The following is a 22,614-nucleotide window of genomic DNA, read 5'->3' on the forward strand; positions in this document are numbered from 1 at the left end:
GGATATTTTGCTGTAGCTTCAAGTTAGCCAGTGACCATTTCACATCAAAGCCTTAGAAATAACTTTGATGGTTAACTCCTGTCACATATAGGCTTTGTAGCTCTGGACTTTAAAGTCTGCTACCTTCCCCCCCAACTTTCCACCTTAGATGCACTAAGCAGTGAAAACACAGGAAAGATGTTCAAATTTCTGTATTCTAGCATTCAGCTTTCCTCCTGTTTTGCCTTACCTCTAAAAAGAAAATGGCACAGGTTCATGTTCCTTTCTTATAGTGTTCTTGAAGAAGAATGAAATTAAATGTTTTAAGCCTTCTTCTAAAGTATATATATAATTTTTTCTTCTCACTTCTTTCCCCGCCCCCAATAATCAAGAGACAACCTCACAGTTTAAAACTTGCAGGCAGCTGAATAAGGCTTAAGGCTGAATAAGGCAGCTGGGTGACTTGAAGGAACCTGTCATTATTCTAAAATGACATTTTGGTAAATTCTCAATTTTGTAGCTAAAGGAGAGTTTTAATAGGTGATTTTTCATCTGCTTCAATGAGTGGCAAGAAAGTTAATTGTTATTTTACTCACATCAAGTAGTCTGGTTGTTCACTTGCTGAAGGAGAACTTGTGGAGGCAGTGCAAGTTGCTTCAGCTCCTACAGAAAAGCAGAACTTTGACACTTGCAATAAACAGATTTTTAATATAGCCAAACAATGCCAGCTTAATGGGCTTGAAAAAAATCCTTTAGAGTTTTATTCTCACAGTAAATTACTTGGAATAAGCCCTGTAAGTTAATAATAGGGCTCACATGACCTTCTCCATCGTAGGCAGTACCGGGGTTTAGAAAGAGGGCACGGCCACTTTATTCTAGAGGTTCTGTGCTACCACAGTATTAACCCGAGGTCAGCTTTTCTTATTTGAAGACACGATGTGGCATCTGCACAGCAATTCAAATTATGCAGCAACAGATGTAGCTGCACAAAAGACAACAGCTTGAGATGTATCTGTATCTATGTAGATATAGATGTATCTCAACGTCCAGGTTACAGCGAGAAATAAAGCAGAAAGCTGAAGCTCTTTTCATGCCATGTTTTGATCCCTCCTTCCCTGCCGATTACAGACATCCAAAGTTAGATTTGATTTCAGCACTCTAAGCAGGAAAGTCAAGAGCATTGTATATGGGTTACTGGCATTCAGGCTTCAATAACCTGCAACAAAGACTTGCTCCTCATTAACGTGGCAAAACTGGGTTTGAAAGTTATTTGCACTTGTAAATTGCTCTTTTGCTCTTTTAAATGGCATTATGAGAGCATGGTACACTTAATCTCTAGTCCCTCTTTTAAAAGGAATATTTCAGGAGCCTCCTATCTCTTTGATAAATAAGAAAAATAGCTGCCATAAGGAAAAGTTAGCTGGCACATGAAGGAACACTCAGTATATCTTGGTAATCTCTCTCTGCTTTTCACCTGGGGTTTTGCAGTTAAACACAGAGTCCTATATATTCTTTATTTTCTTGCACTGCCACTGTTTAAACTCAGTATTTCTGCTAAAGCTCAACTGTTCTTGCCAACCTCTGAGCTATCCGAGCTTTAGGTCACGGGGGAAAAAAAGAACTATCATGTCATGTTCTACTCTACACTCTTAATATCATATGCAACACAGCAGGAGTAGAAAAAGTGGTGTAAAAGTGGGGACAAAATTTGTGAGAAATGCAAACAGTAATTAATATTAAGAGTCGCTGTATGTACAATACAACTTAGGTGAAGAGTTTCATTGGAAGTGCTTCACTTCCAAAAATTCAGGTGACATGGCTCAGTCCATGCACCAACTTGAAATGCAGCGCAAGTTTTTCCTTCCCTAGCTGTTCAGAATGTCGTCAAGTGTTCTCCAAGCGTTTCTGTTAATCCTTTCAATGCCATTTTCAGTGCGTTCCTACACCTTTTGAAGCAATAAATTCTGCAGCTAAGAGAGAGAGGAGGGAGCTCACAGCAGAGTGCAAACCAAAACTCCAGCAAACCACATGCCAGTTCATGGAGGTTTTAGGCTCCCCATGAAAAGGCAGAAGCTGCACCTTGCATTGTGATACACGATGAAATGCGTTTAGGTCTGATCCATTTGTTTCAGTAAGCTAGCATGCCATAAACGTGTGACAGGTTTTTATCTGCACCTCGCAGACTTTAAAACTGGCTCATGGAAAAAAAGCAGGCAGAGTTTCAGTGAGAAATCAAGGGGAAAAAAAAAAAATCCATTCCTTGTGTTTTTCTAGTTCCTAGCTCTTCCTTTTAACCAGTTTCTGCCCTACAGCAATCCATTTCAGATTTTTTCTAACGATTTTTGTACTACAGAGGGAGAATTCTTACAAATGAACTAATTGATGTTCTGCTGGAAGCTTATCTACTTCTGCTTTTTGTTGTTGTATTACCTTGTAAATGTCAGTTTAAAAAGAACAACAGCAGAAAAACAATGTGGATTCTTCATGACCATAAAGAGTGGATAATCGCAAAGCACTTAACCTACACTAAGTGAAAAGACAGATCATCTGCGTTTCTAGTCCCTAGTTTTACAGGTCTCTTTTCACCACGGTTACCCACACAGTAGTTAAGAAAAGCAGCGTATTAATACCTTCACCTGAATGCGAAGAGAAGGATGCACTCAGCTCCGCAGTTTTTCTGAGGTCTTTCTCCTCAGTGCTCACACTCACAGCATCCTGCACTTTGCCTTTATTGTTCCCTTTTGCCTTCTTGGGCAGTTTGCGCGACTTCTTGCCTCTGGATTTGCGAGGTTTTGCCCGCATCCTAGCAGGCTCTGGGATCCCCGAAGAACTGCAAGAGGTACACTTTTGTTGCTGGTCCTCACAGGCCTTACTGCTACTTGGAGTGAAGGTGTCCGTGGGCAGGTTTTGCATCCCCTGCCCCTCAGGGGTCCTAGGCGAGGTGGTGCTGGCAGTTTTTGGAGGGTTGGAAGCGTGAAGGTACATCCAAGTCAACTGGTGAGGAGTGGGGATGGAGATGTTGGGGGGGCGGAGGGGTGGCAGAGGGGTGGCAGCGGCTTTCTCCCTGAAGGCGGACAGGCGGTCTCTGAGCGGGGATGGCATGCCGCTGCCCAGGCGGGAGATCCTCCTCTTTTTGTTCAGGGGATCGATAAAAGAGGAATTCAGACCCCGTTTCTGTGATAATAAATAAATAAAAAACACAAAACAAACAAAAAAACCCACCCAAAATTAAAAAAACAGTAGAACTAAGTTTTGCTCCCGTTTTGGAAAAGTGACATTTCTGAACTGGCAATTGTTGAATACACATCTTCCTTACCCGAAAACTGCTGTCAAACCACGAAGTACTTACTGCAGCTAAATACACGGTCTATTTCATTCTTGGTTTCTAAAAATTACGATTTAGCAGGTCGTTCTTCAAATCTACCCCTAAAAGGCTTTGGGAATAAAGACACTCTCTTCAGCAGCTCTATCGGAGGCTTCACCAAAAAGAAGAGCTCAGGTCGGTGTCCCCGAGGCACGGATTTCCTCAGGGACACACCAGGTGAAGAGTCAGCTTTCGCTGTCACACAGCCACTGGATTTACTGCAGCGGCCCCGAGAAGCAGGCAGCAGCACGCTCCTCTGAAGTGCAGAGCTGATAAGAATGTGTAACCCCCCTGGTTTTGCTGCAGTTGCTGTCCCAGCTGTTTTTCAGCTGGTTCACATCCTCTCCCAGCAAGCCCAGCTGCTCCCGTCGCTGTACAGGCAGCAGCTTGGGCCGGGAGTCCCTGGCACGGCTCTGTGCCACCCTGTTGAAATAAATCCAGGTTCTGTGGGTAGGGGGGCAGGTGGGAAGAGGTCCCTGGGACCTGCACCGTTTTATGCTCTGGAAGAAAGTTAGGGAGACGCAGAGGTGTGCCCTCCCTCCCCCGTGTGAATGTAAATAATCTCAGTGGTGAAAGGCTTTCTGTAATTCCCATTTTATCGCTGCACAGTGCAGGCACTGCAGCACAGTCCTAGTCACAGAAAGTAGTAAACTTTTCCTTAAAGTAATGCAGAGCTTTCCAAGCCTCTTCTAAAAGGGTTGGCACGGTCCTCTTGTGTTAACAGGAAAGCGGGACACACGCCTTGCAAGTCCTGCTGCTACCTGCTGATTCAGACCTGTCTCTTCACAGCTGGGCTACCCTGCATCAAAATGATGCCTATAGGGGATTAAAAAATAATTCCTCCAAGGGGATCACTACTACTGCTCATCCTTATTCTAGACTTGCCTAAGTTTTACATTTAAACAGTAGCACAAGGATATTTGTGTGTATTTTATCTATTATAGCTGCCATGCTGCAAAGAACATTAAACACATGCAACCCTGCAACAAAAGCACACACATGTCTTGTCTCCAGAAGACCTTCCCATGCACCAGGATGAACATGTTATGTGGCAGTACAAAACAGCTTTAAGTATTTAACCAGAAAGTACAAGGTTGTGGAACAATGATGGTTAATCAAGAAGCTTGGCAAACGACTTAATCTCTGCAGCAAGTTAATGCTTCTGCAAGGCTGATGTGCTATGGATGGGCAGTTAGAATTTAGGCCAATTTAGGCTGCTCAAACACAGCAGGGGTACTCTCTGTCAGAGATCTATGCATATTCACAAAATACTGCATAGACAGGATTTTTTTTTTATTTTTCTAAGTATTTTAACATTCTGAAATACAGAACACTAAATACAGCAGCCCTTAAAGCTATGTGACTAAGGTTTTTTTGCAGACCTTGACAGTGCAGCCAACTTTATAAAGAAAAAAAGTTCAATTAGAGAGATAAATGCTTCAGTTTTTCATGTGTTAAAGACAATGTTAGTGCTTCACATCAACTTTTATAAAATGTGATAAATCTTAATACACTCTAAATAATGATTAAAAAAGTACAAAATACCTGAGCATCTGATGGACCAGTTTTACCAGAAGTTGAAGAAGATGCTGAATGACTGGAGCTGGTGGCACCCTCAGGTGAATTTAATTTTCTGTAAGGATGACCCAACATTCCAGGTTACAAGGCAAAAAATGTCTAAGTCATAGTTCTTTCATTATAGGGAGGACAGACATTCATTTCCCAGAAAAAAAATTTTTAAATGGCAATTTTCCTTCCCCTAGGGACTGAACTTACCTAGAGAGTATTAACTCCAATGACTGTTTATCTATTTCACTGTATCCAGGCCAATCTTTTTGAATGTCTTTAAACAGATAATCCTTCAGACTGTAAGAATTATCCTTTGTATTCAGGTTGGCTACCTATAGGCAGACATTTAAGAAAATAAATGTTCATTATACCTAAATGCACACTACAGAAATAAGATTGGTACTGCAAAGTAAAATAAAAGCTGAAAACAAAATCACACACCAGTTTTCCAGGCTTTTTAGATGTGAAGATCAAAGTAGCTCTCATGTAACGAGCACCAATTTTTAAAAATGTGGTCAATTTGGGATGTAGAAATTTGAAGGTAAGAAAATCCTGAACTGCTGCCAGCAGGTATGAAGCGTAGTCTATGAAAAACTCTCTCTGCACCACGTATCTGGTTTGTTTGTTTTTAATACAGCACTGGGAATGAATGCAAATTATGCCAAAAACTTTAAACTTCACTGCATGAAATATGCCAAGAGGCCTATTTTGTGTGGGGGGTTTTTTATTTCGTTTTGGGCTTGGGTTTTTGTTTTCGTTTTGTAGGGTTTTGCTTGGATTTTTTTATTTATTTATTTTTAAAGAACTGAAGAACACTATCTTCACATACAAATCCAGATTTGTTGAACTTCAAGAGGACACCTACTGTTCTTTGGTTGTACACGGATATACTGCCACGGCAGGGCACAGACTGTGCTTGCAACAACACATTTTCCATCATCACATTAATGAACACAGTCTGTTATCATTTGTCTTGATAAAAACAGAACTGATTTTCCTTCTCAAGTGCCTGAGCCACAAGAAACTGTTGTACACAATAACCTAACTAGCACTAAACAACTACTTATGGTACAGTGATGGATTCTTCATCTATCCCATTAGTTTTAAGCCATATCAAAGTTGTACCAATTGGGAAAAGAAGTAGCTGTACTTATATCTAACAAGTTATATTTTGAAAACATTTTTCAGTGCTGAAATGTTTAAGGAGAGGTGTGCAGGCCCAGATGTGCTCGTCATTCTGCAGACGCCTGTTCGGTATTGTGACAAGAGGGCTGTGAGCATGCCTCGCTCTGTACCTTTGAAATTAAAATGGGCTTATGCCTTCCTCGAGAAAAATGCAAACTATACTCAAAAGCTTAAAATGAGCTAAAACCGCCTTGAGGTCAGTGACACCTGAAGTGCTGGTTTGTACTTCATCACCTGGCACCTGTTCAGTTTCAGGGAAAAGCCCCCAAACAGTCTCTATTTGCCTGATGCCAAATGCTGAATAACTCATCAACACACCACCACCACTTTTCAGTTCAGCCTATTTTTTTCCTCCAAAACATGGTAAATACTGAAAATTCATGACTGTGCCCATGCCTGTCTGTCTCCATCTTAAAAGAAAAAAAATTAAAAGTAACAAAAATGGCCTTAAACAACAATTCACTTGTTAAAAACGACTAAAGCCGTATTCTAAGAGAAGCGATTCTGTGCCTAGTAGATCTTAGCAACTTCAGGCTGCTGATTTTAGATTTGTACAAAAAAACCCCCCTCATGCCCTCATTACAGGGCTCAGAAAAACATGAGCAAGGCTTTTCAGGGTGTAGTGCTGCTAGCACGACCATTTCTGAATGCAAACCAGTACCTCGAGGTACTGGTTCCTTGAGGTTTACACCACACACAGGAAATAAGACTCCAGGAAAGTCTCCTTAAACACTGCCAAGCATAACGGGACAAGAGAAAATTTTTGCATGTTTTATGCTCTAGGGAGCTGAGCTTTTAGAATTTTATTAGAACCAACTTAAAATAGAGATTGACTGCTTCAATTTGTATCTAGGAACATGGCTGCTGTTAAACTGTGTATGTCTTCAGGGTGAAAAAAACCCCTAACTACCATCGCACTGGGGAAACAAAGCAGTAACACTCAACTTATTCAAGGAATGAGTTTTCAGTGTAGGATCAAGCAAAGCTGTATAAATGTTGAATTTTGCTCACTTTAATAGGTTTCAAAACACTTTTTTTCTAGATAAATAGGAAATATTCCTACTTTACACATTAATACACACATAAATCAGCCACAGTCTACGGGAACAGGTAGTATTTGAAAAGTAAGGCTTTAAGAAGCCTCTTCTGAACTGTTTTAGTAGCAAACTAATAAGCAATGCTCTCGAACACGCAGCCTATACAACATTATAGACTTACCAATGATTTTGATGGATATGATAAAGAAATACAAGTGGAACTTAAAGGAGCACTGGAAAAGCTAATGAATAAAAACAGGTTTCAAGGAAGGTAAAGACACAGTCCACATGATAGCAAAGAAATAATATGCTCAAAACCAGACCACCACCTTTAGCATTTACGATTTGGCGAGGACACCCTTCCCTTGGTTACAATTCCAACAGATCCCAAGGGAAGTCAAGTACCACTTACAGCCACGTTCAAATGAAATGATAACCTATGCGATCGCAATTACTAAATTTATCTCCACATAAACTTATCACAAAAAACATGAAGCACTTTCACACAACTGAGAGAATGCATGGTCAGCTTCTCTCAATTAAGCAGTCCAAGTAAAAAAAAAAAAGGAAAAAATAAGGCATTAAGGAGAAACAAAGCTAGAAATAGTTAATATTGCCTGCCATTCTGGAAAAACAAAACCACTCCCCAAGAATTTTTTCATCTGTCTTTCCTTTCCTCACACTGACCTGCAGTTTGGGGCATCTGCATAAAGTTTATTGAAAAACTTAAGGAGCAATAAGTTGTTTATTATTTTCTAATTTAAACACCAAAGTGACACAGCTCAAAATTATGATTAAAAGAACAGTAGGAGGGAAAAATTTCTGGCACAAACTCTATGCTCTCACCTGATGAAGGACCATTCCAAGGCAATTCTTGTCCTTTTGGTTGACACCATCTTTCTGCAAGCGAGCGAGCAACTCTGGTTTCTTGTAACTCTTCAGTGCCAGCAAATGAATCACCCTATCCCTGTATGGTCGCTGACAAACTGCATTCTGTGTGCGACTCTTCCGTATTACATCTGCAGGGTTCATGGGTCTTGATCTCTTCCTCACAGGAACAGGATCTGGATTTTTTTGTGGTGCTTTTCTGACCTGTGCTTTTCTTCCTGAAATAAGGGTAAAAAGAAAAAAAAAGGAAAAAAAAATGTGGGAGATTGGCAAAGACTATCAAGCTGATTTAAAAGAATTTACCAAGCCAGATAAACATTGAAAATTACTGAGTTAGCATTTCAAGATCTATAAGAATACAGGTAGCAAAGATGCATCGAGCTAGGTATTAACAAAGAAATATTCTGTATTAAAAAAATGGTGATACCGATAGGAAGGCTTTACTGATTATTTATATAGATGGTGCTTTTATAATTTTTCTAGTTTATAAGCTCAAGCACTGAATACTCAAGATCAGGGTGGGGTTTTTTTTTTGTTGTTTTTTTTTTGTTTGTTTTTTTTTAGGAGAGTACTCCAAAGTGTGATGCAAAGGTCTTCCATGTAACTAAAGGATCCCCCATTAATGCCTAGGGAGAACAAGTCTACACAATTAATTGCATCACTGCTTAAAGAAACTGGTGCTAACCCCTTCTGAGCTACTGTAAGTTACACCACATTTTAAGCCGAAATGTTCTCCCCTCATTAAATAAACCCATGTTTGTCAGCAACAACACACCTAAAATTTAACAGTTCTTGGGACCAAGGCCAGGGAAGTTTTAAAACATGGTCTGCACAGCATTTTGGATCAAACTCTATAAAAATATGTGTTTCTCAACTGGAGGAACAATGCAAGTGTTAGCAAGTGATGCATCCAGAATTTAAAAATAACACCACCTGAGCTGAACCTCAGCTTTCTGGTGAAGCATCAGAAAAAGACCTGAGCTCCTTGCTCTGCTATCAGGCAGGGGAAAAAAAAAAGTATCAGCATATTACAGAAAATGACTGTAGTAAGTACTCTTTGCAATCCCACAGAGGATGTGACACAAAGCAGGAGTGAAACCAACGGCTCTACGTTTGGTACAATAGGGAGACTTAATGAGTTTGATAAGAAAATCTGGAACTTGCTCTCTTCCATCAGACACACAGAGACTGAGCTGTGCTTAGGTACTGCTTGTCCAGGAGTAGCAGAAATTTGTTTCCCTTTTGCAGCTCCACCCTGCATGTTCCTTGGACTCTGCCCTTCAGGTTTTAAAAAAGAAAACTAATCAGGCAAACAGTTAAATTTTTTTAACAGTATGAACTTAGCAGTTTTAAATTGAATGCAGTACAAACGTTTTGACAAGTTAATTTCTGTGTAGATACACAGCCGATGGTGTAACCAGCTATTCAAACAAAACACCTCCTGAAGTCTCTGAATCACCTTAAAAAAAAAATATCGGAGAACATAAGCAAGCATTGACATGATTAATAACCCCAGTTCCTAATTTGTACTGCATGAAGCACGTGGCAGAATCACCCCTGTGACCTACCCGCAACCTCTCCTACCCGAGCTTCCTCGATGCCCGCCTGAAACAAAAGTGCCCCCCAATATCCTCACTGTCCTACTGTCAATCTTCAGACCCCATTTAATGTCCAGTATTCACTTAAGCTCTGTTTAAACCACGTGCTGTGGAGGACTGTGGCCGAAGCCAGGTGAGAGCCTGTTTCACCTAAGGGAGATGGTTCAGCTCCTCGATGCAGGCAGGGCCGCTGCTGCCCGTCCCGTGAGTGCCTACAAAGGGGATGCTCACCTTGCACCTCTCCGCAGCCAGCTCCAGGCTCCTCAGGAAAGTGGTGCGCCAAACAGTTTAATAACGAACAATACCACCTAAATGCTTTTTGTTTTGTGGAAAATCCATGTTCCTGTGCCAGCATTGCCTTGCTTCAACTTTTTTTTTTTTTTTGAAAACAAACCACGGTCTTGTGCTAGCAGTTGCTTACTGATGTCCAAGACATGAATTTTAATCAGCAGTAGCAAGTGTGAAAAGCAAAGTTTTTCCTATTAAGCCTATGGATTTGTATATGAGACTTCCTCAATGTTAATTTATTTAGATTACAAATTAAGGCTAATGGTTTAGCACAGTATTTAGGTCCTCAAAAGTGCCGTCACTAAAACAAAGTGTTCGGTAAGCGAACCAGAGAATTTCAGTGCATGGGGTGGTAAAATCCCCCATCTCAGTGGTCAGAATTTCAACCTGTCAAGAAGTATGGGAATGAGGAACGACTGGCAGGCTTTACTGGGGAAAAAAAAAAAAAAGGCTAACGTCTGGATGCAGCACGAGCAGATGGCAAATCTATAACATGAGCACACCGACTTTCCCAAGAAGATGCTGAAAAACTGAATTGCTGAGTTTAAAAACTTACATGCATCTAGTAAAAAACAGAACTCCACCATACCTAAAATTGGTCCACCAGGTTTAGTAACCTCTGCACTTCCACTCTGTGAGTTTTCTGGCTGGGTGGTGCATGCTTCGGCCGTTGGACGGGAATCGCTCGTTGGACGGGAATCGCTCGTTGGACGGGAATCGCTCGTTGCACACGGTGCAACTTCATCCTGTGCAAGTTTCGGGCAACTGAGTTGTGAGTCTGCAGAACTGTAAAAACATTGAAAAAGGTTGAGCCCAAAGCACTAGTTCACAGTTCAAAGTATGGTTGTATCAGGAACTTTTAAACCTGCCTCAACAGGTGAAGAAAAACCTTTTTTTCCAGTCCTGACAGCTCGCTGGGGCATAAATATATTCCAGATTGTGTCTGCATGTCCCTGTGGTGGCAGTTTTACCTGTGGGTGTACTGTGCTCAGCGTGGCACTCACTGCTGGGACAACCTGGGCAGTTCCGCCGGCCGTGGGACGGCCGGTGGGCCCCAACCCAGAGACCTTCACCAGCCGCCTGGCTCCCAGCTGGGCACATCTCTCCTGAGGTGGCCAGTGGTGGCCCTGGGCAGGCAAGCCAGCCTCCCCTGGAGACCTGCGCATGGCCCACGGCCTGGCCTCCCCTCGTCTGGCTTCCAAAGACGTCCACCCGCGTCGTCGGCCGCTCTGTGCCTCTGGCAGCGCCGCGGAGCGCGTGGGGCCCGCCCGCCCACTTCTCGGAGGATTCGTGTTAGAGAAGAGGCGCTCGGAGCAAACGCTGAGTGAGGGGAAGGACGGTGAGGTCTCCTCGACAGCGTCAGGGCGGCCGTGGGGCTTCAGGCAGCCGTTCTGGAGGAGCCCGGCCCCAAACGCACAGCCGCAGCACGCCGCGTCCGGCCAGGAGGGCACCGTGACTGACTGACAGCAGCTGCGTTTCAACTGGCCCGTCACTGCTCTGAACGGGTACGCTGCGTGGCACCTGCCATTGCAACGGCTCTGGCCAGAGAGAAGACACGGGCTTTAGCTCACCCGGAAACACTTCAGCCACCCTCAAACTCCCCATCAAGCCTCCAAGAAGGGTCAAGAACCTCATGTCTCAATTTACCACATCATTTCTGAAAGTCGAAGCTGGACCAAGCCCCTGACCAATGTTTCAAGATGATACGGCTAGTTTTGTCCATAGCCTAGAGCTAGGTATTGATCCCTTGTTCTGAAATTACTTGATTTACAAGAGAAATAAAGGTCCTGCCTGCCATCTAAAGCACAGCTTTTATCCGTTGCCTGTTTCCTTGAACATCACTGCTTTTAAGTGCTTTTTCACCACAGGAACAGTCGAGCACTGGCTGAGATGATGTGTAATCCCCCTCCTCAGGCTGGGCATTTTCAAAATCCAAGCCAGTTTTGAAGCTAGACCTGCCTGGAGCACAAAATAAGACTAGACACCCTGCAGAGGTCCTTTCTGGTTTTATTTTCTTTTAAATGTCTCTGCGTGTAACACCACACAAGTTTTGCATTAACTTCGCAGGCACTTTGCACAAACTGAGAGCTGGCTACAAAGGACCTCACGAAAGCCAGTCTGAATTAGATTTTGAGGAAGATTAGTGAAACCACATTAAAACTACCTAGACATGCTATCCGGAATTATTCAGAGCTAAAGCAGCTTAAATTTAATCTTACTTAAAAAAAAAATACAGTTTAATTTAACTGAAGGTGCTTCTTCTTAAAGGAGAGAGTGTCGTCAGAGATGCTGGGGAGAGGCAAGCCAGGAGCGGAGGCAGGACCTCTCAGCCCAGGCATGCGCTCCTGCCACTTGCTTTCTGCCAGCTGTCTGGCCCCTTTCAGATACAGTTTAATAAAAAAAAACCCCAAACACCAAAAAAAGCCCACGCTGCCTCAAGCTCACCCAGGTCTGCCACTAAACCATCCGGCTTTTTCCCAGCCCCATCAGTTAAATGAGTTCACTGAAAGGTTGTATTGTAGTAGAAGAGACCTGGCGTAAGGGGAGAAAGAGGAGGATGAGGATCCTGAGAGTTCTCCTGTTAGGCAAAGAGCCATTAAACCAGCTCATTTGCTTATTGCTCCCCAAACCCACAATCTAGAGAAATCTCTGTTCTGGAATTGAGGGCAGAAGCTCACCAGCAACCAAGAACCTGAGCGGTGCCTTCTGGGGACACGTCCACCTGCCTGTTTGCTATCAGCTTCCCAGATCAATGCATAAACTCCGTCTGTGATGTCCTAGTTAATCAAATGGGACAAACAGTTCTTCCACACCGCTGGACTACGTTGATACTACACTGAATGTCATCTTCTAGAAGCTGGAGAAGACTTAATGTAAAAGCAGGGTATTTTCCTGTCTTTTCAGGAGACGTCAACACTGTTCACTTTGACGCAAAGAAGCAGGACAAGGTGCTGCTGTATGACATTTGGGTTCTGAAACACCACAGTTGTGCAACTATGGATAAGGTCAGTGATTTGTGTGGTTCTTAAAAGGCGACAGCTATCCATCCTGGCCAACGGGCGAGCACGCTGCCAGCCATAATCACATTTACATATGGTTGTAGAATTGATCTGGTCTAGCTTGGGCGATGCCGGGCTCCAAATGCTCTTAAAAATAGCATGGAGAGGTGAGAAAGTATTCAAAAGGTCACTTTTTAAAGAGCAAACTGCAAAGGAATTCTGTGTAAAAACGAGTATTTATAATTAGCAAGAAATCATGCTATTGCTGGGAATTAATTTTCTACTGCAGCTCATCACTAGGAGCACGGTTCTGGTAAAGGTGGTTGTGGCTTTGAGCATGCAGCAAAATCTACTTAAATTGGCCATGAAAGAAAACGTTAAGTAAAAACTTACCTGCAGTCCTTTTGCTGGAAACAGCAAACGCTTTCCTGAGGATCATCTGTGTCAAGATCTGACAAGAGGGTGTCAAATACATCCAATTCACTTAGCAGATCAAAATCAGGAATGTCGAAAAGCTAAAAGGAAAAAAAAAGTTCACGTAAGAACTTCAGTCTACTCTCCTTTGCCTGCAATTAGCTAGGACCATAATTTAAAATGAGAAACGGTATTTTGACAGTTCTTAAACTATTTCAGTCGCATCACTAAAAAAAAGCTGCTTTGGCACCATTCTCCCTCCGAGTGCAGCGCTGGCCACGCGTCTGTCACAGCAGTGACAGCACTGGAAAACCTGCAGTCGCTCAGCCTCTAACTCAGCAAAGCTTTCTAGTAGCAAGTCATCCTTTCCCATTTAGTGGAACTCATACGCACGCGCTCCACTCTAAATGCAAGCGCCTGAGCACAATCCAGCGGGCTGAAGCCCAGCTAACAAAACAGAGGAGAGCAAGGGCTACATCGGACGCTGCCCCCGCGCTGAGATTTATTTGGTCCTAATGAAGCACGTATGGGAGTCAGCTCCAAGAAGGGAAAGAAAAGTAAACAGCAGCACCCAAATGACAACAGTAAAACTTCTTAAACTATAACAGATTTCCGTCCCAACAGGTGCTATATTTTTTTTCCTTTATTCAGCTCTAGATGCTGTTATTTACATAAGCGTGAGATGTAAACAGTTTTTTGTAAGTTTAGTCAGATGGAACAAAACTGAGTTCCTTGTCCGAACTAATCACTCTGCACAAAGCGTGCCGCATTCTGCTGGAGCTTAAAAATGTAAACATGAGAAATCGTTAAATATTTATTTGGCATAAGCACATTTTTTTGATGTGCCACTATACAAAACAAAACCAAAGCACAATGACGGCCATCCAACTACTTATTCTGAACGTAAAATTAGCTCGCAGTTAATCTAAAAAGCTGTTCTGAAATTTGCCTGAATCTTTAATGGAATATTAAATACAACTGACAAAGACAGATATGTAAGAACAGTATTCAGTAGAAATCTTTCTCCCAGTATTTTGCTTGTGAGACTGCCCAGTCTTCAAAGTGCTATTACAAAACAATCCCATTAGAGTTTATATTTTTAATCATATGTACTGGCAGAGTTTAACAACAGCCTGGGACAGCGACTGGATATGAAGGACAAGTCACCTCAACACCATATCCTTTTACTTCAGCTTAAAGTACCAGTATGCCTAAAAGAGCAACCTGTGTTTTACGTAAAAATGGAAATAAATCAGGAGAGCTTCCGAACACAGTCTTGGACTTTATATGTATCTTCACCTCTTAATAATTATGAAGGTTACTAGACAGTAAATATCAACCTAAAAACACACCATAGGGGCCCAAGTGACACCAAAATTAATCTATAAAAATTTGACAGAGTTAACTGCAACTGACTGAATGTTTCAGTGTACTGGTTTTACTACAAACACAGCAGCTGTGTGTGTATGAATTTGACAATTTAAATCTAATTTAAGTGGTAGAGGAGGTAATGTTTTTTAGGCTGGTATACTTTTTCAGAAAACAAACAAATATATACTGTGATGAGTCTAAGGCCGGCCCTCAATAAATAAAAGAGACAAGCAGGGGGAAGCAGGAAACTTGCTGGACTTCATCCTCAAGTGGATTTTGAGCCAATCTTTATTTTCCTGACCCTGCTGTGGTATGGAGAAAATCAAGCCTGCTCCCTTACAGGCACATGCCTGTGAAGGCTATCACTGACAATGTTTACTCCCAGGAGCAAACTCAAAAGGGAAAACGATGTTTTAAAGCTTCCCCCACAGACATACAAGCTCCCTTAGAAAGACACCAAAGGTCATGACGGAACCAGCTACTGCAGCCTCTGCAACAGGTTTTCTTTTTTTTTTTTTTTCTTTTTGCAAAACTTGCTGTATTTAATATTCCATTAAAAATTCAAGCAAATTTCAGAAGAATAGCTTTTTAGATTTACTGCAAGCTAATTTTACATCCAGAATAAAGCAGCTGGATGGCAAAAGGGTTTTTTGTGCTTTGCTCATGCAAAGAAACAACTGGGTCACTTGCTCGAAGGCTGCTGAGTGGCCAGGCAGCAGGGGGAAGAGCAGCAAGGGCTGCAAGTGCGGGGTGGATGTAGAGGGAGCTGGCACTCTTTGCAAGAGCCAAGAAAAGGTCTAGAAACGACTTTTATTCTCAAATTTTTAGGATATATTTTTCACAGACTTCAGGAAAACTAGATGACCGTTCCTCAGGCATTCATTCATTCGGATGAAGAGGATGTAAGAACAGTGTGGGAATATTTCTCTGCTAAAAGATTTCAAAAGTGGTACTGCAACTAACCTGAGAATAAAAATCTAACGCTTTGAGGATGAAAGTTTCATTATGTAATCTGTGATGCAGCAGATGTGAACTTTTCATTTTTGTGAACTGTTTTTTGGACCCATTCAGGATATCCACAGAGCCAAAAAAGCTTTGTCCCTTGAACAAGCCAATTTACTGAAGTTGTCATAATTCAGATAACCCAGTTTAATAAATTTGGGATAAACCTTGAGGGGGGAAAAAGCACATTTTAAGTGATATCAAATGCAATTAAATCAGATAAGCCTATTTGCCATATTATGGTTCAAAAGTGAAAGCCCAAACATTTAGGAATCGTAATGAAGAATAATTGAATCTGCAGGTAACACAAAGCTGGCAGGGACAAAATGTATGGAGATGGAGTTAAAATTCACATCAGTCTTCAAAAACTGGGATGGAGGTCTTAAAATAGGGGTGCAATACCCTTCAAAAGAGACTGTGTAAGGTACTTCACTTGAAGTCAAAACACAACACGGGGAAGCAGCAGTACAGAAAACGATCTGGAGGTTACAGTCGAGCACCCAGCCTACACAAGCCACGTGTCAGGCTTCTGCAGCCCTGGGGTGCACCAAGGTGACTACTGCTGCAAGAAGCAGCTGGCTGACCTGCAGACGGCGTGAGACTGTCAGACGGGAGCTGCTGCTCTTTGTCTGCCTTCGTCTGGACTGGCCAGAGGTTGCTCCGGAGAAGCGGGATGCTCCCGCAGCCACGGTGCAGCCCCCAGCCCTGGCATGCTCTCCTTTACCAAAAGCCGCCCACCAGCTTTGACCTGAGGAGATTTCAAAGCTCCCTGCTCGCTTCTGTGCAAAGACGACCTCATCCCCCGACAGATCAAGCAGACTTATCTTACAGAGGCACCCTTATAAAGCATGGAATTCTTGCTAGGCAATATGCAGTCTCGAAAGTTTCCTAAAACATTAACAGATTTTCAGCAACCTAGAGAAAGCCCTACCTGAACCAGATGAACTTGCTGACAACACCTAGGTTTGCAAACCTCAAGCCCTTAAGATAAATTTCCTGCCGTTGACATATTTGCTACTTCTTTCTGTATCTTGCAAGACAAAATAACACTTACAAGCAGTTTACAGATTCAGCAACTTCTGCAAATAAGCCCCTTGTTTTGAATAAACATTCCTATTTTTACACTGTAAATTTATATTATACAGTTCTGAAAACTTCAAAATGCAGTTCAAGGATTTCTGGCTTAACCGGAATTGAGATACTCATCACAAGATAAGCACAGCGGTAAAAAATTTGTTTTTCTTATTTCAGTGATGCTTGCAGAAGGTCAAGCAGCCTTTATTAAAAAAGTATACACTGCAATGACATTAATCCATAAAATAAAACAACCTTCTGTTTGCACCAAGAAGCAGCACTGCAAGTCTGTTGTCAACACGTTTGTTTTGGAGCTGCTTTTGATTTGTACTCAACCTTCTGTGTAGGAAGAGCATCCTGGCTGGGACGTAGGAATTTGCTGTATTGTCTCACAGCAAAGAGCAAGATTTCTGACCAAAGAAGGCCATGAAAGGAGACAAGAAAGCTCTGACGAGAAGCTGCATGTTCGTGCACCTTCTCCAGGGAGTCACCCTGGTTGTGTCCAGACAAGGGGAGAGGCCACCTTCGAAGCAGGTGTCTACGAACACAGTTCACAACCACCTCTGCCCCTGGTTTAGGAGCCATCCTAACAAAACCAAGCATGCATCCTCTCCACGTTAACTGCTCTGAGCTGGCGAGTCCACGGCATGTACACACTTCCCAGAAGAGGTACTAGACGGGCAGGCAGGGCATCATTTTCCCTCCTCACATGCCCAAACACATTTTCCTCGCACACAGTTCTTCCCCCATTTATGTGAGAAGCCTGTCACGTGAAATACTCCCCAGCAGCAGCAGACGCGCCCCGGCAGGCAGCCGTGCTCAGCCTGGTCCCGGCTGCCCTGTCCATCCACCCTGCACACGCAGCCCTCGCCGCTCTCCGCACCGCTCAGCGGCCGCCAGGCAAGTGACCCAGTTTCAGCTAACACCCAGCTCAGGTCCTAATACCTGTCTTACCTGCTACCTTCTAGCTAAGCCCACAATGGATAAACACTCAAAGAATATCAGCGGTCTGGTTCGTAAGATAACACAGATAAGTTGTGATGGATGAGGATTTACGGAGCAGTAAATAAAGCCTACTCGTGCCTCAAAGTCTTCACATCCCCGCAGTGCCATCAGTACCACCCACACCTGCTCCTCCCGCATGGACAGGACAGGCACTGGGAGAATGCAGGTGCTGAAGGGCAAAAAAACCCAAGCTGAGGTGCACTTAAGGCACAGACAGGCGAACACTCAACAGTTTTTCCCACCTGGTTCAACCAAATTTTTTGCTCTCTAGCAGCCAGCTGTTTGTTTAAACCCTTCTCTTCCATATTTCCTCTCCACATTACTTTGCACCTGCCTTCTCACACCACTTCATCACCTGTACCATCACCCTCCTCCTCTTCTGTTTAAGAAAAATAAAACATCTTTAGTGAATCCACTAAGAGACTTTGTCAAAGGTGGCACATGAGAAAGGCAGTGACGGCAGTCACTGCAGAAGAGGTATTTTCCACTTCTGGATTTCAAGTTATTGCTTGTTTAGCCTACAGAATTTGCATTATTTTAACAGAAGCATGGAGGAAGGCTTAAACATTAATATCAAATGTACCTCTCTGGGATAACAGAGATGCAGAAAGCCTATTTTCTGATGCATGATGACAAGGGAGAAGTGGCTGAGCAGATCATTCTTAATTGACAGCAGCTGCAAGAAATTTGCTCTTTCTACCTCTGCTCTAAGATTTCATAAAGACAACGTCATCAATGTGAGAGAGGGCGCGACGGACCGAAATCAAAAAAGACGGACCGAAATCAAAAAAGACGGACCGAGTTCTTATAGGGTCCTCTTTATTAAATTCCTATTATTAAATTAAATTTTAATACTTTTTATACTTGAGCTTTTAGGATAAATATTACCGTTTTCGTACTGAAATCAGTTTGGAAACAAATGAAGAGATCACTTTTAAATCTTTTCAAATGAAAATAATCTTCCACTTTTAAGTAACCAGAGGCGGGGGGGGGAAAAAAAAAAAAAAAAGAGTCAAGGTTTAAAACGAATTCAGATGAACTCTGGCAAGCTCCAGTACAGCTCCTGTGCAACCCGGGAAAATGCAGGCAGAGGAGGGCAGCAGCAGAAGCGCTCTTTGTGGCACACAGGGGTGCCCCGATTCTGCCTGCCCCCCTTTGCTGAGGCATTTGTCCCACCACAACCCTTGTCCGCAGACCCTCACACGCACACCTGCACACGACATGCCAGGCGGAGCAGCGCTGTGCTGCGATCTGGCCCCGGTGTCAGCACTGGCCACGCTGGAGCACTTCAGGACGAGTGTCAAACGCTCTGCAGCCTATTTTAAAATGTCATTTTAAATTATACGTCTTCAAATTGGCTTGCAATTTTTACCATCTAATGGATCTAGTAATACAGAATATCCACTAGAACGACTCAGACCCTTGACTTTAATCCCTTCCTCTTGGTAATTGATTTCCGGATCTATCATTACCCTCTCTTGCTCTCTCAGATCATCCTCGTTGGTTCTCTAACGTAAGAACAGTTTTCATAACTTCCTCCAAAAGCTCCTGTGCAGACTCACTCCAATTTCCCCAGCTCATAGCTTTTTGTCACTTCTGCCCTCCTCTTTTCCATCGTTCCCACTGATACCGTGTGCTGTTTTAGTACCCTCAATTCACGCCAGATGTATTTTGCTCTCCAAGCCTGAGTCACTCCGTTTCTTCCCCTTCTGAACACATCTACCCACTCTTTCCTCTTGTTCTTCCAAAGCACAGCATCACATCATCAAGGCGACATGAGCACTGTATTTTTAGGTGCCTCTGCTCAGCGGGTATGTTCAAGTTCTCTACCTCCTTTGTCTCTTCTCAGAATCATTCCGATCTTGCCATCGCATCAGTGGTTTTCCCTCAAAGCTTCACTTTTAAGGATAAGCTCACAAGCCTGAGCTGGAATCCGCTTCCTGCCCCGTGCAAGCACCCACAGCAGCACCCAGCTCAGGCCAGAAGCCTCTACAACAGCATTAAAGGATTTAAAAATGAGCAGCTGCAGGGCCTTCCAAGTTAGGCTCCAACTATTATTTTTTTGAGCAACATTACCAATTAATCCATTTTCTGAGCTGAAGTTTACTCACAGTTTCTTTAGAGCAACACTTTATTTGCCAAGAAGCAAACCCCCTGCTACTGGGGAAAGGCACTGCCCTGCTCAGCAGGGACATTCTGCTGTGTTTCATGTAACTTCCCCTTTTACAGATCCCAAGAGGGATAATTTTTCACATAGCACCATTTGGCTCTTTGCTACAGTGGCTTCTGCCCAGTTAAGCTTCTTCCTGAGCTTCAAACATTGCTCCTTTGTCTGCATTAACGTAGATGTCTAGCCTGCACCTTCAAGGAGACAAAAGTCCTCCAGAAACCTACACAAACAGTTTGAACCTCCAAGAAACCGCTTTTAAACATGAGAAAAACCTCAGCACTGATTTAATTTCATTTTAATACTAGCAGTCTTTCTGAAAAATGCTGTTTCCTTCAACTACTAAACCTCCTCCTTCATTAGATCTACACTAGAACCTAAGTGGCTAATATCCCTTTCAAGAAGGAAGTCAAGGTGCTTTTCTACAGAAATAATGCGACTACATGTGGCTGCCTTGCAAGAAAATGTTATACTACATAGAAACTATTCCAAATGTATGCATTTTACTGATTGGATATGTATGGATAACCTTAAGGGAGAAGGCTTTCTTTTCGTTTCAGTCTTCTCCCCCCTCCTTCCTTTCCCCCCCCCTGTTTTTTTTCCTCTCTGAGAACTTCTGTTTGCTCCCCCAAATCCAGGCAGTTCACCTTTATGGACCATCTCACCCGGGCACTGTCCTGGTTCCACTGCTGCCCAGCAGGAACTCATCACCACGCTGCTGCACCTTCCTGCAGCACAGGTTTGCAGAGAAAGTTAAAAATAAGGAGGAGACCCACATCAAGGGCAGCACAGTTGCTTGAAACATTATTATAGAGACTCACCAGACTATAAACACTATTTTTTCCTCTTTTAACATATTGCTACCACATTACAATTGCCAATATTCACATTCCTCGGGGTTACTGTTTCTAGCACATTCTCCAGGCTGCCCAGGCTACTTCAAAATGTTTAACTACAAGGTATTTGTTGAAAATTAATCTGTATCACTGTAAAGATGCGTTTCTTGCAGTCCCTGCCGTCCTCCCGCTATCTCCCTCAGCAGCAGACCTTGTCATCTAGGCTGTTCGGGAGTAAGGCGTTCCAGGAGGAAAAGTTCTCCCTCTCAGGGTCCAAGCCTGTGCTCTGGTCCAAAAGTTTGTTTTAACAAATCACACATATTTTACTAATTCACAAATCACCCAGTTCTTATAAGATCTGTTTCGTGCAAACCGTTCCAGCACGGTTTCGGTGGTTCTTGTGCTGAGAAACATCTAGAGGCTAACTGGGCAGCACACACACTGATTTACGGCCGTACTGAACGCAAACCGCCTCACCGCACCACTGTTTTCGCTGGTGTGCCTTCTCAGGCCATCGATATACTTCCAATTTTTCAGATCCTTTCAGAGCAACTCTACCATAGAACACAAAAACCCCCTCAGCTTCCCTCTTTTTTTTTTTTTTAGGGGGGGGAGGGTGCAAAGTGACTGCAGGACCCCTTTGACACCGATCTTAGCTCCTTGTTAAACATACAGATGAAATAAAACTCCTCCTTCGCCTCTTCTAGTGCAAGGCTCCTTCTCCCAATTCCCACATCTAACACAACCCTAGACCACTCCCAGCTAGAAAGCTCTTTTTATTTCTCCGCTCCAGCCCTTCCCATTATCCATAAAGGTCTGGGGCTAGGATGTGTATTAACCAGAGATGGAAATAGTTTTTTTTTAAATGCCTTTTTTTACCATGCTAGTATTTTATCCACATCTGGGAGTTAAGACAGTTGCCTGAATTGCACAGGGAGTGCTCTCAAGAGACAAATCAAATCAGTATTTGTTTTCAGCAGCACTTAAGGAACTGTCTCACTGTCACAGGTAACCTGCAACACCTCTGCACTGACAAACACCCCTCCAGCATCTTCACTCCGGGACCTCCCACTGGAAACCAGCCCAGAAGGAGGAGGAAAGCCTTTCAAAGGTCCCTGCAGTTTGTGTGCTCTGGAAATACTCAGAACACAGTTGCACAACAGACAGAAACGACATGCTCATCGCTTCCCTCTCACTGTATGTACAGTAGTGAGACTCGTGTTTTAACTTACCGTCTGCCTTACTGACCTTAAATTTCTCTCCCTGTTGCAGAGACCTAGGATCTAGGAATCACCTGCAATAAATTCCTTAGTTTGCGTTGCCTTAATTATGGACAGGTTTGAAAAGCACCGTAAGAGATTACTGCTTCTGCAGCAAGCAGCAAAGTCCCTGCAGATGTTTCCACCTCACAAAGCATGGAGCAGGCCTTACAACTGAGTGAAAAAAAAAGAAAAAGTGCACATCTGGATTAACTTTTTATTAGAAACAAGGGTGATCCCATTGTAAGTTAACATCTGGCTCTTCAGCAGTCTCACGACCCTGAGGTTTTGATAGCTTTTGATAAAATCCCTGTATTTTTATTTTTATTTTTTTTTTTACATCTGAGAAAACGTCTCCCCCAGCACCTTGCATGAGGCTGCTTTAAAGCTGCTGCTAGAGGACAAGGGAAAAAGCAGCATGTCAATTTCTGCAGAGTGAAAGAGAGGGCGCAGGGTAGATACTGAGTGCTGGTAATGTTTCTTTCACAGCAGAACTTAATGCTAACAGTCAGGTTAGTTATTTATACCCTCAGAGCTTATTTTGAGCTCAGCTCCTGCTCCATCCTTTGCAGCGCTCAC

The 22,614-nt window shown here is 43.0% G+C and overlaps 1 protein-coding gene across 1 annotated transcript; it reads right to left on the reverse strand.

Annotated features, from left to right (window-relative positions):
• Positions 1-2,418: 2,418 nt before the first annotated feature.
• Positions 2,419-19,388, reverse strand: ELL2 (elongation factor for RNA polymerase II 2). Its single transcript, XM_026866511.1, has 8 exons — positions 19,336-19,388; positions 17,846-17,942; positions 13,301-13,422; positions 10,498-10,694; positions 7,981-8,240; positions 5,120-5,244; positions 4,889-4,976; positions 2,419-3,153 (listed from the first exon to the last, which is right to left on the reverse strand). Exons 1-8 carry the CDS (start codon positions 19,386-19,388, stop codon positions 2,548-2,550), a joined length of 1,548 nt encoding a protein of 515 aa, XP_026722312.1. The 3' UTR covers positions 2,419-2,547.
• Between the last annotated feature and the right edge of the window lie 3,226 nt (positions 19,389-22,614).

This window comes from Athene cunicularia (assembly GCF_003259725.1).
Source record: "Athene cunicularia isolate RWA chromosome Z unlocalized genomic scaffold, athCun1 chrZ_part3, whole genome shotgun sequence".
NCBI classification, from domain to species: Eukaryota; Metazoa; Chordata; class Aves; order Strigiformes; family Strigidae; genus Athene; species Athene cunicularia.

Bases quoted from the DNA above. Each gene is read 5' to 3' on its own strand.
- ELL2 (XM_026866511.1), bottom strand. From the start codon at position 19,388: ATGGAAAAGAGGAGGGCAGAAGTGACAAAAAGCTATGAGCTGGGGAAA. The intron at 13,423-17,845 runs GTAGGCTTTATT...TTTTCCTTTTAG, and splicing joins GTGAAGACTTTGAGGCACGA to CTTTTCGACATTCCTGATTT. The intron at 5,245-7,980 runs GTGAGAGCATAG...GTCTGCCTATAG, and splicing joins TTGGAATGGTCCTTCATCAG to GTAGCCAACCTGAATACAAA.